The following is an 18,721-nucleotide window of genomic DNA, read 5'->3' on the forward strand; positions in this document are numbered from 1 at the left end:
TCACCTTTACTCAAATGAGGTTTTAATTAATTGGATGACAGTGCCCAGTCGCACATCACAGCCGTAAATGATCAGAGTGACAGCTTTTACTGCTTCCAACTCCATGAAATGCGCTTGTGTGCCAATGACTATGCTACTCCGTTGCGCGCAGTATTCTTACTCTGACCTGGGGGGCATTTGTACCGAGTGAGATGAGCAGAAACCTCCAAAGAAGACAAGGTGCTGACAGATGGGGAAGAAAACAATAACATGAAACACAGGTGCTCAAGCAGCAGGACATGGATATGCACTGGAAAAGCCTCTGAAACAGGCCGAACCTTGGTGTGTGGTTCCCACCAACTGCTTCCCATCTACAACTGGCTTCTGGACATCCAGACCGACAGACCTCAGACTCATAGAATGGGCCATAACATTTCTTCCATCCGGGTGCCCCTCAGCATCAACGGCTCAGTACCTGCTCTACTTCCTATACATCCATGAATATTTGGCCTAGTACAATGATACCTTCACATCCAGGGGCTCCAGCAGCCCTTCCAGGTGAGACAGAGGTTCACATGCACCTCCTCTAATCTCATCTACTACCTTTGATGCTCTCGATGTGACATCCTTTACATTGGCGAGACCAAGTGTAGACTTGCCGACTGTTTCGCCAAGCACCTCTGCTCAGTTCACTTAGGCGTGCTGGATCTCCTGGATGCTATCATTTTAACTTCCCTTCCCATTCCTATATCGACCTTTCTGTCCTGGGCCCCCTCCATTGCCAGAGTGAAGCTCCACACCACTGCTGTCCTCTAACCCCAGCCCTAAAATCCTGTCATGTTTTCACCATCCCCCCGACTTCCCTCTTTCCCTTGCAGAACGATCAGTCTTCAACAGGGGTGGGAGATTGCAACCTTCACGTGGTCCGCCCTGTTTCGACGAATGCAATCAACCTGGCATGCACAATCAAATAAGATCAAATAGAACAAGTTGTCCTACAACATTAGGCTGTGCACGCCATACGCAAGAAAAAGAAGTCTTCAACTGAGGCCTTATCTTTATTCCCCTATGCCTCCACCTCAACAAAACATGGTCCTGTCATGAAGTAGAGCTCTATTTCCATCGCCTTTGCTCCCGGGTCTTTTTCAATGCTAAAGACTTCTCAACTCCCAGTAGACAAAAATGCTGGAGAAACTCAGCGGGTGAGGCAGCATCTATGGAGCAAAGGAAATAGGCAACGTTTCGGGTCGAGACCCTTCTTCAGTGATGACCGCTTCTCCTATCTCCAACATTCAGCCTGAAAAAGGGTCCCAAACCGAAATATTACCTACCCATGTGCCTGACCCACTGAGTTACTTCAGCACTTCTACCCCAATTTCAATACCCTAACTGATGTACCGAGAGCCTTCGTGACCACCCTATCTACCTGTGACTACACTTTCAAAGAACAATGTACCTGCACTCCTAGATTCCTCTGCTCTACAATACTCTCCAGGGCCCTGCCATGTGAAGGTCCTTCCCTGGTTTTACTTCCCAAAATGCGACACCTCACACTTATCCGCATTAAACTCCATACTTCAGCCCACTTGCCCAGCTGATCAAGATCCTGCTGTAAATATTGACAACCATCTTTGCTATCTATAATACCATCCACATGAGTGTCATCTGCAGACTTACTAATCATGCCATGTGCATTCTCATCCAAGTCATTGAGATAAATCACAAACGGTAATGGGCCCAACACTGAGACCTGTGTCACACCATGAGTCACAGGCCTTCAGGCTGAAAAACAACCTTCCACCATCATCCTCTGCTTCCTTCTATGAAGCCAATTCTCTATCTGGTCAGCTAGCTCTTCCTGGATCCCATGCAGTCTAACCTTCCAGAGTAGCCTACGATGCAGAACATTATCAAATGCCTGGCTGACATAGACAACCATTAGGGCTTTGCCCTGATTAACCCTTTTGGTTACTTCTTCAAGAGTTGGTAAAGATGGTTGACAGCTTCAAGTTTTTCAGCATCCATATCACCAGTAACATAACCCTGTTGATTCACACTGAGAAGATAACCAAGAAAGAGTATCAGTGTATTTACTTAGGCATCTGTGAAGATTTGGCATGTCCAGAAGGATTCTCTTGTATTTTACAGATAGAAACATAGAAAATAGGTGCAGGAGGAGGTCATTTGGCCCTTCGAGCCTGCACCGCCATTCATTGTGATCATGGCTGATCATCCACAATCAGTAACTCGTGCCTGCCTTCTCCACATATCCCTTGATTCTGCTAGCCCCTAGAGCTCTATCTAACTTTCTTTTAAATTCATCCACTGAATTGGCCTCGACTGCCTTCTTTGGCAGAGAATTCCACAAATTCACAACTCTCTGGGTGAAAAAGTTTTTCTCATCTCAGTTTTAAATGGCTTCCCCTTTATTCTTAGACTGTGGCCCCTGGTTCTGGATTCCCCAACACTGGGACCATTTTTCCTGCATCTAGCTTGCCCAGTCTTTTTATAATTTTATACGTTTCTCCTCTCATCCTTCTAAATTCCAGTGAATACAAGCCCAGTCTTGATGTGTCACAGAAAGTATTCTGATGGGAAGCATCTCCGTTTGGTATGGCAACTGCCCTGCCCTTGACTGCTTGAACCTGCAGACAGCGGTGAACACAGCCCAGTTCATCGTAGGCTCATCACTTCCTTCCATCCAGTCCATGTTCATGGTGTGTTGCATCAGGAAGGTTGGAAGTATCATCAAGAATGCTTGCCACCCAGACCATCCCCTTTTATCTCTTCTATCTTCCTAGAGAAGATACAGAAGCTTGAAAGTTCAGGTGTCCAGCTATTAGAACATTCCCCACTGCTCTCAGACTCCTGAACCACTCACCTCTTTAACACCTCCTTGCCTGAAAGGTAGCCATGTACTCTTACGCTTAATTCTACCTCATTCAGTTATTCCATCATTGTACTTCAATATTTGTTTGCACTAATTTGGATCACACTATAATCTAATGCAATTTTGCATTGGTCATTACATTTATTGTTATATTTAGAAACATAGAAACATAGAAATTAGGTGCAGGAGTAGGCCATTCGGCCCTTCGAGCCTGCACCGCCATTCAATATGATCATGGCTGATCATCCAACTCAGTATCCCGTACCTGCCTTCTCTCCATACCCTCTGATCCCCTTAGCCCAAGGGCCACATCTAACTCCCTCTTAAATATAGCCAATGAACTGGCCTCGACTACCCTCTGTGGCAGAGAGTTCCAGAGATTCACCACTCTCTGTGTGAAAAAAGTTCTTCTCATCTCGGTTTTAAAGGATTTCCCCCTTATCCTTAAGCTGTGACCCCTTGTCCTGGACTTCCCCAACATCGGGAGCAATCTTCCTGCATCTAGCCTGTCCAACCCCTTAAGAATTTTATAAGTTTCTATAAGATCCCCTCTCAATCTCCTAAATTCTAGAGAGTATAAACCAAGTCTATCCAGTCTTTCTTCATAAGACAGTCCTGACATCCCAGGAATCAGTCTGGTGGACCTTCTCTGCACTCCCTCTATGGCAATAATGTCCTTCCTCAAATTTGGAGACCAAAACTGTACGCAATACTCCAGGTGTGGTCTCACCAAGACCCTGTACAACTGCAGTAGAACCTCCCTGCTCCTATACTCAAATCCTTTTGCTATGAAAGCTAACATACCATTCGCTTTCTTCACTGCCAGCTGCACCTGCATGCCTACTTTCAATGACTGGTGTACCATGACACCCAGGTCTCGCTGCATCTCCCCTTTTCCTAGTCGGCCACCATTTAGATAATATTTAGTTTAATTGACTTTAATTTAGTTGAGAGATACAGTGTGGAAACAGGCCGTTCGGCCTACCGATTCCACTCCGACCAATGGTCACCAATGGTCACCCATCCACTCTATCCTACACACTCGGGACAATTTACAGCAACCAATTAACCTACAAATTTGAATGTCTTTGGAATGTGGGAGGAAACCGAAACACCCAGAGAAAACTCACGCAGTCAGCTCGAACCCAGGTCTGTGGCACTGCGAAGCAACTCTACCGCTGCACCACTGTGCCGCCCTAGTATTTACCATTACTGCATGTATACTATTTACTGTGTGAGGCTCATGTGAACAAGGAATTTAGTTTCACACTGGTGTGTATGACAAATAAACCAATCAAATATATTTAATTTGTCTCTCATCCAAATTTCACCTTTGTGCTCTACAGGCAGGTGTCATAACCCCTCACCAGCCAGAGTGCTGGGGCAAGTTATAGCATCCTGTTGACCTTGGCTAGGTCAACAAGGATTAGACTGAGGAACTCTGGGCCCCGCGGCTAAGTACTAGATAATGAAATTCTTTTAATCCATGGCTAGCCCAGCAGGCAATGGATCGAGTCCAGAATCTCAAAGCAAAATAGTAACATGAATAAAAACAATGATGGCAGAAGTGCTGTTCCTTGGGTTGCTATTGTCCTTTCCTATCACTAGATCTCTGGCAAGATTGATTTCTTCACCATCGGGATTCCAGGTCTGAGACCAATCTGGCCTGATGGAGAGTGTAGGAAGGAACTGCAGATGCTGGTTTAAACCGAAGATAGACTCAAAAAGCTGGAGTAACTCAGCGGGACAGGCTGCATCTCTGGAGAGAAGGAATGGATGACATTTTGGGTCGAGACTGTTCTTCAGAGTCTGAAGAAGGGTCTCGACCCGAAACATCACCCATTCCTTCTCTCCAAAGATGCAGCCTGTCCCGCTGAATTACTCCTGCTTTTTGTGTCTATCTTTAGCCTGATGGAGAGGTCAGAGCCAATTCATTGACTGGCTGGCCATATGATCACAGACCCAGGATTGAAGATGGACCTATTTTCCCTAATGGAAGCAGAAAATTTATCCCAGGGTCTCTGGCAAATTACTGGCAAACGTTCTCTGTGAAACGCATCTGGTGCAAGTTAGGACAATCAAAGCTTTGGAACAGAGGGAGGCTATTCGGCCTCTCAAGCCTGGTGGATTCAATCCACTGGCTCCTAGTTTCGTTTTAGCGATACTCACCAACAGCTGCATCTCTCAAACACTGGGAAGTCCAGAAGCAGAGTGCGCATACAATCAGACCTCAAGCCCAAAACAAACAACATTTCTAATAGAATCATACAACACAGAAAGAGGCCCATGTTGACCAAGATGCCTTTCTGCGCGACACTCATTTGCCGCCATTAGACCCACTTCCAGCTCCTCATCCCCCACCTAACCCCATGCGCCCATCATCCTTCACTCACTTCAGTCCACCTATGAGCCCCTCCCCTCTACTGTTTATACTGAGTATATTCTCTCTTTACTCTCATTTCACCTAAAATATCAACAGTTCTTTTCCCTCCACAAATGCTACTTGATCTGCTGAGTTCTTCCAGCAGTTTGTTTGTTTTTTGTGACCGATTCTGCCTGAGCTGCTTGATCATTTCCAATGTGTCCTGTTTCATTTCAGATTTCTGGCATTGCAGCTGTTTTATAGTTTCCATTGACTAGTACAGAAAAAGGTCTTATGGCCATTATGTCCATGTCTACCGAAGTCTAAAGGGTTTTTTCCTGGGACTGAGGAAAATAAGCTTTTGAAATACAGGATCATTATGTAAGCTGAGTTTCTGCAACATTGCTGCACATGAGCAGTCGTATTCCCAGCTCAGCTGATGGGAGCTTGTGTATTCTTGGACTTAAAGCACATAGATTGAAGCAGATTAGGTGCCTTGTGATTCACTGAACGAGCGCTGTGCCTACCTCCATGCACTGACGTTTGGACGTCCCATGATGCTGACACCGGCTAAAACTGTGGAACAATTATTAATGGAGCACTGGAATCCCATGACAAGCTCAGCATCAGTTTCCCTTCTTTCTGTCTCCATCTGGGGAAAGGAGCCCTCCTGCAGACGCTGAGAGTGCAGCAGTGTCCACAGCTGTTTCTGCTGATGTTCTGGTGCATCTGCGCCTGATGTGCTGACATTGTAAATGCCAAAATGAAAGTCCAACTCACGGCCCTCGTTCATCAATTCTCTTAAAGTCATGGAGCATGAAATGCAGCTTGGAAATAGATGCTTCTGCTTAACTCGACCATGCCCAACCAAGCTTGTCCAATTTACCTGCACCTAGACTGTATCCCTCCAAACCTTTCCTATCCATGTATCTTTCTAAGTGTCTTTTAAATGTCATAATTTTACCCGATTCTACCTTTTTCTACCACATGCCCACTTTCCTCTGTGTGTAAAACCTACACTTCATGTCCCTTTTAAATCTTCTCCCTATCACCTTAAACCCATGCCGTCTAGTTTTAGACTTCTCCACCCTGGAAAAAAGTATGAAAGCATCCACTGTCTATGCTACTATTGATTTTATAAACCTCTGTATGGTCACCCCTCAACCTCTTTCACTCCAGGAAAAACAGTCCCAACATATCCAGTCTCTATTCCACTCACAACAATACCTTGTGAAACGTTTCAGTACCTTCTCAACCTTAATCATATTGTGTCTATGACATGGCAAACAGAACTGTAGACAATATTCAAGGTCTTGTACTGCCAAGCATGACATCCCAACACTTATATGCATTGCCCAGTCTCTAAAGAGCAAGTGGGTTTTTTCACCATCCCGTCCATCTTTTTAGTTTTAGAGATACAGCGAGGAAACAGGCCCTTCGGACCACCGAGTCCATGCCAACCAACGATCACCCTTACACTAGTTCTATCCTACACAATGCACAAGTTAAAGAAGCTAATTGACCTACAAACCTGAACCTGAATCGGGGGGGGGGGGGGAAATAAATGGAAAATGGGGGCCTGCTACTTGGAAAGATTCTGTGGGAGAGTCGTTGAGAATAAGTGTGATTTTGATCTCCAAGAAGAAGGCGGTCTAGGCATGACAGTACAGCCAAATCAGCCATGGAAACTTGAGTGTCAACACCTTGCTCAGGGGAGAGGTCAGGGTACATTTTGAGAAGCATCTTATGGGAGTTGGCGAGGCTGAGACGTTGGGAACGAACAAGTAAATCCAGAGCATCACAAGGTGAAAGCAGAGAGGTGGAGCCATGAAAGTGTGGGCACGAGGTCAGACCTGGAGGAGCACAGAGGTCTGGGTCTGGAGAAAGTGGAACATAGAAGACAGAACACTGGTTGACGCAGGTCCATTAACAACATTTAAAAGACATTCAGACAGATACACGGATAGGAAAGGTTCAGAAGGAAATGGTTCAAATGGGGGGAAATGAAAGTAATTAGATGAGCAACTTGGTCAATGAAGACGATTTAGGCTGAAAGAACTGTTTCCGTCCAGTATGTCTCTATAACTCTATGGTGGACTGAGGAGCAGTGAAGGATGACAGGCCAATGGAGACAGGTTAGGGGAAGGGTGGGTGAAGGAGGAGACTGCTAACACCCATGAACACAAAGACTACCAGTGCTGGAATCTGATGAGTAAGGGATACAGGTCTGCTGTCAGAAAGTATTTACTCATACAAACATTTGTTATTGGCACAGTAAATAGTACCTTATAATCCAGGCCTTTGGAACAGTTGAAGACAACACAGTGCTTTCCCAGGGCCTGGAAAATAGAGCACATAACATTAGTTTACAACACCATTAATTAATTAATTAATTGCATTACATTAATTGCAACACCATCTTTTGTGTGGATCAGAATAAAGGACAGCAGCCAGCGTGAACAGAAACGTTTGAAGACGTTTTATAGTTCAAATATTGAGAAGATGGACAAGGGAGAGCCAGTGGATGTAGTGTACCTGGACTTTCAGAAAGCATTTGATCAGGACCCACACAGGAGATTAGAGGGCAAAATTAGAGAACATGGTATTCGGGGAAGGGTATTGACATGGATAGAAAATTGGTTGGCAGACAGGAAACAAAGAGTAGGGATTAACGGGTCCCTTTCAGAATGGCAGGCAGTGACTAGTGTGGTACCAAAAGGCTCGGTGCTGGGACCGCAACTATTTACAATATACATTCATGATTTAGATGAAGGAATTAAAACTAGCATTAGCAAATTTGCAGATGACACAAAGCTAGGTGGCAGTGTGAACTGTGACGATGCAGGGTGACTTGGACAGGTTGAGTGAGTGGGCAGATGCATGGCAGATGCAGTATAATGTGGATACATGTGAGGTTATCCACTTTGATGGCAAGAACAGGAAGGCAGATTATTATCTAAATGGTGTTAAATTGGGAAAGGGGGAAGTACAACGAGACCTGGGCGTCCTTGTACATCAGTCACTGAAAGCAAGCATGCAGGTACAGCAGGCAGTGAAGAAAGCTAATGGCATGTTGGCCTTCATAACGGGAGGAGTTGAGTATAGGAGTAAAGAGATTCTCCTGCAGTTGTACAGGGCCCTAGTGAAACCACACCTGGAGTATTGTATCTCCAGCACATTTGTCTACCTTCGATTTTCCAGCATCTGCAGTTCCTTCTTAAACACCTGGAGTATTGTGTGCAGTTTTGGTCTCCTAATTTGAGGAAGGACATTCTTGTTATTGAGGGAGTGCAGCATAGGTTCACGAGGTTAATTCCCGGGGTTGCGGACTGTCATATGATGAAAGAATGGAGCGGCTGGGCTTGTATTCACTGGAATTTAGAAGGAAGAGAGGGAATCTTATAGAAACATAAAAAATTAAGGGATTGGACACGCTTGATGCAGGAAACATGTTGCCGATGTTGGGGGAGTCCAGAACCAGACACCACAGTTTAAGAATAAGGAGTAGGCCATTTTTAACTGAGATGAGGAAAAACTTTCTCACGCAGAGAGTTATGAATTTGTGGAATTCTCTGCCTGAGAAGGCAGTGGAGGCCAATTCACTGGATGCATTCAAAAGAGAGTTAGATCGAGCTCTTAGGGCTAGCGGAATCAAGGGATATGGGGAGAATACAGGAACGGGGTACTGATTGTGGATGATCAGCCATGATCACATTGAATTGCTGGCACGAACGGCCGAATGGCCTGCTATTGCACCTATTGTCTATGTATGATTAAATAAAATAATTCAAGAAAAAAACTGTGTCCTGTAACTGGAGGTTACTAGCCAGAGTACACAGATGGGGCAAGAAGCAGAACACAAAGTGAGTTGTTGAAATCTGTACTGTGCTGACTGGAAGTGAATCTGCAGGGCTAGGGAAAACTTGCAAAGGAAAGCAACCGGTCATAGAGCCATTTGGAACAAAGGGACAAATGGTCTTCATCTTTAATTCTTAGACTGAACCTAAGCTGGCTCCCATGTCTCTGCTTGGAACAGATGCTGTGGCAGGAAAGGCTGCTGGGAAGCTACATTTACACAGTGCACCCAGAGCTCAAAACCCCTTGGGTTGTAGTTATTGATGGGGAAGAAATTCCCAGCAACTGTTTACTAATGGATTAAGGGTGGAGGAGGATAGTGAATAATAAATAACTTTAGGAGGAGTCACAATTCCGCCCCCATCCTCTCCCACCGTGGACACTGAAGAATGATCCCGACCCAAAATTTTGTCTATCCGTCTCCTTCCGTTATCCTTCACAGATGCTGCTTGGCTGTAAAATCTACTCAAACACTATCTACCTCTCTGATGACACTCAGACTATCCTTGATTGGGCTTTGTGTAGGAAGGAATTATCTTGATTGGACTTTGTTGGCTTTACCTTGCACTAAACGTTATTCCCTTATCATGTATCCCTTACACTGTAAATGGATCGATTGTAATCATGTATTGCCTTTCTGCTGACTAGTTAGCACACACCAATAGCTTTTCACTGTACCTCGGTACACGTGACACTAAACTAAATTAACTATTCATTCAACAAGTTCAAACATTCATCCAACCCACTTGCCTGCTTAAGTAAGTCATGGTTTGTCAGGCTAATTTTAAAATGTCACGGTCAGAGTCACTAACTGCCAGCCATACCTTAACTAACTATATGTACCAGGTTCCTGGAGATAACACACATTGTTCAAAATGGTAGCTCAGGACTATTCACATTCGCCCGATTGAATCACACAGTGCAGAGACGCACTTGGCGCACCGCAGCAGTATAGGCCTCGTACCTTTCTATCCTGACCTGACAAATTCTTCTGCAGGACTCAGGTGGGTCAGGCAGCACCCGTCAGGGGAAGCAGACAGACAATGCTTCAGGTTGGGACCCTTCTTCAGAATGAAAGGTCTGTCCATTTCCCTCCATAGATGTGGTCTGACCAACTGTGTTCCCCCAGCAGTTTGTTTTTTTGTCAAGATTCCAGCATCTGAAGTCCCTTGTGTCTCCTCTCCAAATCTACTACTCGCAAGTTGTTAAATGCAAGTTTTTTGTAGCAGTCTTCCTCGGTAAAACAGGCCCACCTGAAAAACCTGTTGAGCACAATGCTTTTGTCTGCAATTTTTGCTCTTTGATGGATTTTAAAAGTTTACGGTGTCCGCCTCTCACCCGCCTGTCTGAGTCAACATTCCTGCCACCTGGTTCTATCTGCTTGTCATCTCCCTTCTCCTGTTCCACCTATCGCCTACCAGCCCCATCTCACCACTCTCTCTCATTCCTGGCATTCTTCCCTCCAAACTCTGAAGCACAGATGCAGGGTTTCAACCCATCCCAACAGCATCCCTTTGCCTAATTTTCCCCAGTTGTTGATTTTTTTTGTTCCAGATTCCAGCATCTGGACTCCTGCATCAACAACAAGATGGCCTGGTGCAGTATTTAGTGGCATAAAATGTTGGAATGAAATTAGAATTATGGGAAAAATACTTTTCTGATCATTGCCCAGCACTGAACACTTACTTTAGCAAGGTCTTTGACAGTTGCTGTTTTGCCTGTCCCTGATGGCCCTGCTGGCAAGCCTCCGAGGTTCAAGTGCAGGGCTCCAGTCAGAGTAAGCCAGCAACGGACAGTCAGCGGTGTGATCACTAATCGAGGTGAACAGCCAAGATACTCATAGCCGTAGACGAAGGAACTTTTGGCCTGCATGACGTAGCAAGAGCTGTTCTGCGTGTTCCATTCATAACGCAATTGCCTGAAACACAGAGTTTGTGTCAGTGCTTTTCCACGCCTTTCAAATGCACAGTATTTTAGTAGGATGACGATGACCCCAAGTCACAATGTATCTTACAAAAATGTACCCACTGAGCTTCGTGCTGCATCTCAGGCTGTCTACTACGGTTTCTGTGTGAATAGACTCAGTTCATAACGCTGACAGCTTACCTCTGTACAGGGTCCATCCATCCACCCACTATACATATGAAGACGTGTATACATGCATATACAATATCTATAAACACTGCGAATGTTCTCCATCAATGTATGCATATATCATATGTTTGTGCATCAACATAATATAAATTAGACAGATGCATGAACAATGTCCATACCACAGTGTGCATATGAAGTCTGTTTGTCTGAAGTAGGGTTTCAACCCAAAATGTCACCTATTCCTTTTCTCCAAAGATGCTGCCTGACCCGCTGAGTTACTCCAACATGTTGTGACTATGTTTGGTGCAAACTAGCTTCTGCAGCTCTTTCCTACACATGAAGTCTCTATTTGTCCAGCAGTGATAAATCCCAGTACTGAATGAGAAATAAATGCTGGAATGGTTCAGTCATAAAACATCTGCTGAATCAAGTGTGTCATGGACTTCAGAGATTCCTGAATGAAAACGCACAGCAAAGCAACAATAACGTTAAAGAAATTGCTCGAGACACTCAGCAGGGTTAGTAGCATCTGTGGGAATCAAAACATATTGAACATTTCAGGTTGGGGACCCTTCATCAGAATTCTGAAAAATAGTTTCTGACATAAAATATTAACTCCATAAAAAGACCTGTTCGTTTGTGTTTCAAGCATTTCCTGCTTTTATTTTCAGGATTTTATGAATATCATCATTGCCTCAAATTATGCTCATGCTCGCTCTCAGGAGCATGAAATGGGTCAGAGAAACATAGAAAGATAGGTGCAGGGGTAGGCCATTCGGCCCTTCAAGCCAGCACCGCCATTCAATATGATCATGGCTGATCATCTAAAATCAGTACCCCGTTCCTGCTTTCCCCCCCATATCTCTTGATTCTTTTAGCCCTAAGAGCTAAATCTAACTTGAAAACATCCAGTGAATTGGCCTCCACTGCCTTGCGTGACAGAGAATTCCACAGATTCACAACCTCTAGGTGAAGAAGTTTTCCTCATCTCATTCCTAAATGGCCTACCCCTGATTCTTAAACTGTGACCCCTGGTTCTGGACACCCTCAACATTGGGAACAATCCTTTAAGAATTTTATATGTCATCGGTGAACAGGTTTTCTTATAAAATAACGAGTTATGGAGCAAGATCTTTATTTAAAAAAGCATGACACACTAACAAATCCCCCAAATTTAAGCACCTTTTTACATACTAGGAAAGGTTTAGAGGGATATGCGCCAAAACGGGAGCAGGTTGGACTTGTGTAGATGGGGCAACTTGATTAGCATGGGAAAACAAGGGTGAGGGCCTGTTTCCGTGCTGTATGACTCTATATGAACATGGATTGGAAGTCCTAACCTTCAAAGGGTGAGAAACGAAACCCCTGAATATCCATAAATTTATGGTAACCAAACAGGATTTGATATATCCAGAAACTGAAACCAAACCACTCTGACAACGGAATTCCTTAGATGAGGAATTTCAAGTCAGTGGGACTTGTGACAGCTGCGGAGTCCCAGGTGCACCTTTATTGAGGACTTTCTTGCCTCCTGAACTAAATGCTTCTATTCCTGTATCCCACGCTCTTTATCATTCAGATTCACCAGTCACCAGCCTCCCCATTGACTTCATACTAGTTTGGGGTTGAACATTCCACCAAGGACCCAGTGGAGGTGGGATTCCTGGAGGAGGGATGCCAGGTCTGAATTTCATCTCATTCCAATCCATACACAGGCTGACATACACAGATTACCACATCAGATATTTTATTTGTCCAGTTTCACCTCCCACCAGCCTGTGGCCATGGGCAGAATTCACTTCCGCAACGTTCCAGCAATATCAGGAGTTTCTTGGGATTAAAGATTAATCTCCAAGACATTGCGTGGAAAACAAAGAAAAATCAGAAAGTTGGGCTTCCCCCCACTTTCCCTTGAACAATTACATATGAACAACTAGATATGACGGCATGAAATTGCACTTTGATTGACATCCTCCAATGTGGTGAAGAAGCATTCTTTTGCTCTGTGATTAACTGGGAGACGCTGACCCAACAGGAAGGTGGTGCGCTCAGTGACTAATGGTGGGGGAGTTGGAGGATGCCTTGACGAAGGTGGTGCAACTCAGTGATCAGTGGTGGGAGAGTAGGTGTGCGCATCAATGGGGATCATATGCTCCGTCACCAATGGCTTGATGATATCAGTATGTCTCAATAGACAAATAGGTGCAGGACTAGGCCATTCAGCCCTTCAAGCCAGCACAGCCATTAACTGTGATCATGGCTGATCATCCACAATCAGTACCCTGTTCCTGCCTTCACCCCATATCCTTTGACTCCACTCTCTTTAAGAGCTTTATCTAACTCTCTCTTGAAAGTATCCAGAGAATTGGCCTCCACTGCCTTCTGAGGCAGAGTTCCACAGATTCACAACTCTGTGTGAAAAAGTTTTTCCTCGTCTCCATTCTAAATGGCCTACCCCTTATTCTTAAACTGTGGCCCCTGGTTCTGGACTCCCCCAACATGGGGAACATGTTTTCTACCTCTAGTGTGTCCAATCCCTTAATAATCATATATGTTTCAATCAGATACCCTCTCATCCTTCTAGATTCCTGTGTATACAAGCCCAGTCGCTCCATACTTTCAGCATATGACAGTCCCGCCATCCCGGGAATTAACCTTGTGAACCTACGCTGCACACCCTCAATAGCAAGAATGCCCTTCCTCAAATTTGGAGACCAAAACTGCACACAATACTCCAGGTGTGGTCTCACTAGGGCCCTGTACAGCTGTAGAAGGACCTCTTTGAGCCCATACTCAACTCCTCTTGTTATGAAGGCCAACATGCCATTAGTTTTCTTCACTGCCTGCTGTACCTGCATGCTTACTTTCAGTGACTGATGAATTAGGACCCCCAGATCTCATTGTACTTCCCATTTTCCCAACTTGACACCATTCAGATAATAATCTGTCTTCTTGTTTCTGCCACCAAAGTGGATAACCACACATTTATCAACATTAAACTGCCTCTGCCATGCATCTGCCCACTCGCCCAACCTGTCCAAGTCACCCTGCCACCCAGCTTTGTGCCATCTGTAAATTTGCTAATGTCACTCTTAATCCCTTCATCTAAATCATTAATATATATTGTAAATAGTTGCGGTCCCAGCACCGAGCCTTGCGGTACCCCACTATTCACTGCCTGCCTTTCTGAAAGGGACCCGTTACTCCCTATTCTTTGTTTCCTGTCTGCCAACCAATTTTCTATCCATGTCAGTACCCTACACCCAATACCATATGCTCTAATTTTTCCCACTAATCTCCTATGTGGGACCTTGTCAAAAGCTTCCTGAAAGTCCAGGTACACTACATCCACTGGCTCTCCCCTGTCAATTTTCCTTGTTACATCCTCAAAAAATTCCAGAATATTAGTCAAGCATGATTTCCCCTTCGTAAATCCATGCTGACTTGGACCGATCCTGTTACTGCTATCCAAATGTGCCGCTGTTTAATCTTTTATGATTGACTCCAACATCTTCCCCACCACCAATGTCAGGCTAACTGGTCTATAATTCCCTGTTTTCTCTCTCCCTCCTTTCTTAAAAAGTGGGCTAACATTAGCTACCCTCCAATCCACAGGAACTGATCCTGAATCTATAGAACAATGGAAAATGATCACCAATGCGTCCACGATTTCTAGAGCCACTCCTTAAGTACCCTGGATTGCAGACCATCAGGCCTTGGGGATGTATCAGCCTTCAGTCCCATCAGTCTACCCAACACCATTTCCTGCCTAATGTGAATTTCAGTTCCTCCGTCACCCTAGGTCCTCTGGCCACTTGTACATCTGGGCGATTGTTTGTGTCTTCCTTAGTGAAGACAGATCCAAAGTACCTGTTCAACTCGTCTGCCATTTCCTTGTTCCCCATAATAAATTCACCTGTTTCTGTCTTCAAATGACCCACATTAATCCTAACTATTTTTTGACTCTTCACATGTCTAAAGAAGCTTTTACTATCCTCCTTTATATTCTCGGCTAGCTTACCTTTGTACCTCATCTTTTCTCCCCATAATGCCTTTGGTTATCTTCTGTTGCTCTTTAAAAGTCTCCCAATCCGCTGGCTTCCCGCTCATCTTTGCTTTGTTATAATTCATCTCTTTTATTTTTACACTGTCCTTGACTTCCCTTGTCAGCCACATCGCCTCTTTCTCCCCTTGTAATCTTTCTTCCTCTTTGGAATGAACTGATCCTGCACCTTCTGTATTGTTCCCAGAAATACATGCCATTGTTGTTCCACTGTCATCCCTGCTAGGGTCTCGTTCCAGTCAACTTTGGCCAGCTCCTCCCTCATGCCTCCATAGTCCCCTTTGCTCAACGTTAATACTGACATTTCCGATTTTCCCTTCTTCCTCTCAAATTATAGATTAAAACATATCATATTATGGTCACTACCTCCTAATGGCTCCTTTACCTTGAGTTCCCTTATCAAATCCGGTTCATTACACAACACTAAATCCAGAATTGCCTTCTCCCTGGTAGGCTCCAGTACAAGCTGCTCTAAGAATCCATCTGGGAGGCACACCACAAACTCCCTTTCTTGAGATCCAGTACCAACCTGTTTTCCCAGTCTACCTGCCTGTTGAAATCTCCCATAACCACCGTAGCATTACCTTTACGACATGCCAATTTTAACTCTTGATTCAACTTGCACCCTATATCCAGGCTACTGTTTGGGGGCCTGTAGATAACTCCCATTAGGGTCTTTTTACCCTTACAATTCCTTAGTTCTATCCATACTGACTCTATATCTCCTGATTCTATGTCACTCCTCGCAAAGGACTGAATTTCATTCCTCACCAACAGAGCTACCCCACCCCCTCTGTCCACCTGTTTGGTTTTTCTATAGGACGTATACCCCTGAATATTCAGTTCCCAGCCCTGGTCCTCATGCAGCCATGTCTCTGTAATTCCCACAACATCATACTTGCCGATTTCTAACTGAGCCTCAAGCTCATCCACTTTATTTCTTATACTTTGTGCATTCATATAGAACACTTTAACTTCGGTATTCACCTTTCGGTATTCACTATTGGCCCTGACCTTACTCTCTTATCCCTTCTCGAATTTTCCTTCCCATTAATTTGGGAGTCTTTTGTAACTTTTCCTGTACTCACTTCTCCTTTAACTCCTTTATACTCCCAATTTGTCAAACCATGAGTATAGACATTGGCTCCATGAGTATAGACACAAAATGCTGGAGTAACTCAGCGGGTGTAGATAGAAGGAATGGGTGATGTTTCAGGTGGAGACCCTTCTTCAGACTGAGTCGGGGGAGAGGGAGATAAGGAAGCGTAAGGTGTAAGACCGAGACATCAAAGGGGGCGGAGATAAAGGAAAATGTAGAATAGATCATTGTTAGCTAGGAGGAGGTAACAACAAAGCAATCAGAGATAAAATATAAACGAGAACAGTCAGACTCATTTACATTTTTTCTGTTTGCTTTGTTGTTTCCTTCTCCTCGCTAACAATGATCTATTCTACATTTTCCTTGAACTCCTTCCCCTTTGTATTATTTTCACATCTTACCCTTCCTTATCTGTATTTCCTTCTCCCTCTCCTCTGACGAAGGGTCTCGACCCAAAATGACCCAAATTCCTTCTCTCCAGAGATGCTGCCTGTCCCGCTGAGTTAGTCCAGCATTTTGTGTCTTCAGTTTAAACTAGCATCTGCAGTTCTTTCATACAACATGCTGGATCGAAGGGCCAAATGGCGTACTCGTGCACCTATTGTCTATAGCTCCATGAATATGATGTGCTCAGTGACCATTGCAGAAGAATAGGACTATGTCTCCAGGTGTATGTGCTTTCATTAACAATGGTGGAGTTGGGTAACAATGTTGTAGAAATGGACAAGTTGGGTGACTAATGGTGGAAGAGCAGGGGAGGGGTTGAGCGAGGATGGTGAGTTGGATAACCGATGGCAGGTAAAGAATGGGTTGACAATGTTGCAGAATTGACAAGTCAGGTGATGAGTGGTTGGACTGGGCAAGAGCAAGACGAGGAAGGTTATGCGATGGCCAGGTTAGGAATATGTTCAGTAAGGGTTTACAATAGTCAACTAAATCCTGAGCTGGACAACCCCATTCCAAACCCTCAACCCTGAAAGAAACCCGATAGTTTGTCTGTAATGATCAGCCTGTAAAGGACCAATGCCCGGTGTCGGCAGTTGGTAAATGCAATCCCTCTAAATACCCCAAAAAGCACCCAACTTTTATCCATAGAGCCACTATCAACTATAGTCTCTATCAACTGGCACTTAAATTCTACCATCCTGCCCAAAACTCCAATGCAGACAGGAGACAGAAGGGATTAATGGATTCTGCTCCAGGACTACAGCAATGCTTTGTAGGCGGGTCATTACCTGCTCCACTCAAAATCCTCCGCTTTGAAGACTTTCTTGCGTATCAAGTCACTCAGCAAGTCGCGACAGTGCACGTTGATGGTCACCAGACTCTCCAGCACCATCCCCTGGGAGGCATACAGAGGCCCACACACCAGCTCAGCCAACATATCAAGTCTGTTCATCATCTCCAGGTGGACATCCTGCAACTGGCTTTGTGGCTGGGTTCCACTGAAGCAGTGCATACAATCCTGGTTGAACAATATCTGGCTCTGCACAAAACATGCAAACAACAGACATCAGAACTTTGTGTCCTGCTTGTGTTTTTTGTTTAAAGCAAACCCAATGAAAACTTGAGGCCCCGTGTACTTTATTAATCATTTTAAATGACTATGATCTGGAAGGATGGTTCCAGCATCTATAATACTAACTTTCAAAGTAGAATGAGAGAAGAAATCCTGTGATCTGGAGATGGAACAGGAGAACAAGACAAATGAATAACTCCCAATGAGTCGGGACAGAATGACTGACCGTGACTTTCTACACGAGTACCTTTACGATGTCTGTCATGAATTCCGGACTCTTGCATTCAATACCTTGTCTGATGAAGGCAAGCATACCATACACCTTCTTTCCCACTCTATCTACTTGAGTTATCATTTTCATGGAGTTATGAACATGGACCCCAACATTCCTCTGTACATCAATGCTGTTAAGCGTCTTGCCATTAAGTAAATACTTTCCGCTTACATTTGACCCCTACAAAGTGCAACACCACATTTGCTTTGACTCCTTCTGCCATTTCTCCAACCATTTCTGGAGCTGAATACTTTCGCTCAATACTTTCACAGCCTTCCTTACTGTCTCCAACTCCACTAATTTTGGTGTCATCTGCAAACGTACTAATCCTGCCATCTAAATTAGCACCGAGGTCGGTTATATATATCACAAACAACAGAGATCACAGCACAGATGCCTGTAGAGCTCCACTGGTCACAGACCAAATCCACCATAGACCTTTGCCTGAGTATGGGAGTTCACAATGCAAATGACCAAGCAACCGTGGATCCCATGCATCTTAATCATCTGGTTCAACCTAGCTTGAGGAACTTTGTCAAATGCCTTACTAAAATGTATGTAGACAACATCCACTGTCCAACATCCA

At 44.5% G+C, this 18,721-nt stretch overlaps 1 protein-coding gene across 1 annotated transcript in view; it reads right to left on the minus strand.

The window, feature by feature from the left end:
* The window catches only part of dnah14 (dynein axonemal heavy chain 14), a 435,381-nt gene that overhangs the window by 198,299 nt on the left and 218,361 nt on the right, over positions 1–18,721 (minus strand). Inside the window, 2 exon segments of the mRNA XM_033020484.1 lie at positions 7,517–7,570; positions 10,773–11,004. Coding sequence (XP_032876375.1) covers positions 7,517–7,570; positions 10,773–11,004 — 286 coding nt within the window.

This window comes from Amblyraja radiata, chromosome 5, assembly GCF_010909765.2.
Source record: "Amblyraja radiata isolate CabotCenter1 chromosome 5, sAmbRad1.1.pri, whole genome shotgun sequence".
In the NCBI taxonomy this organism is placed as follows: domain Eukaryota; kingdom Metazoa; phylum Chordata; class Chondrichthyes; order Rajiformes; family Rajidae; genus Amblyraja; species Amblyraja radiata.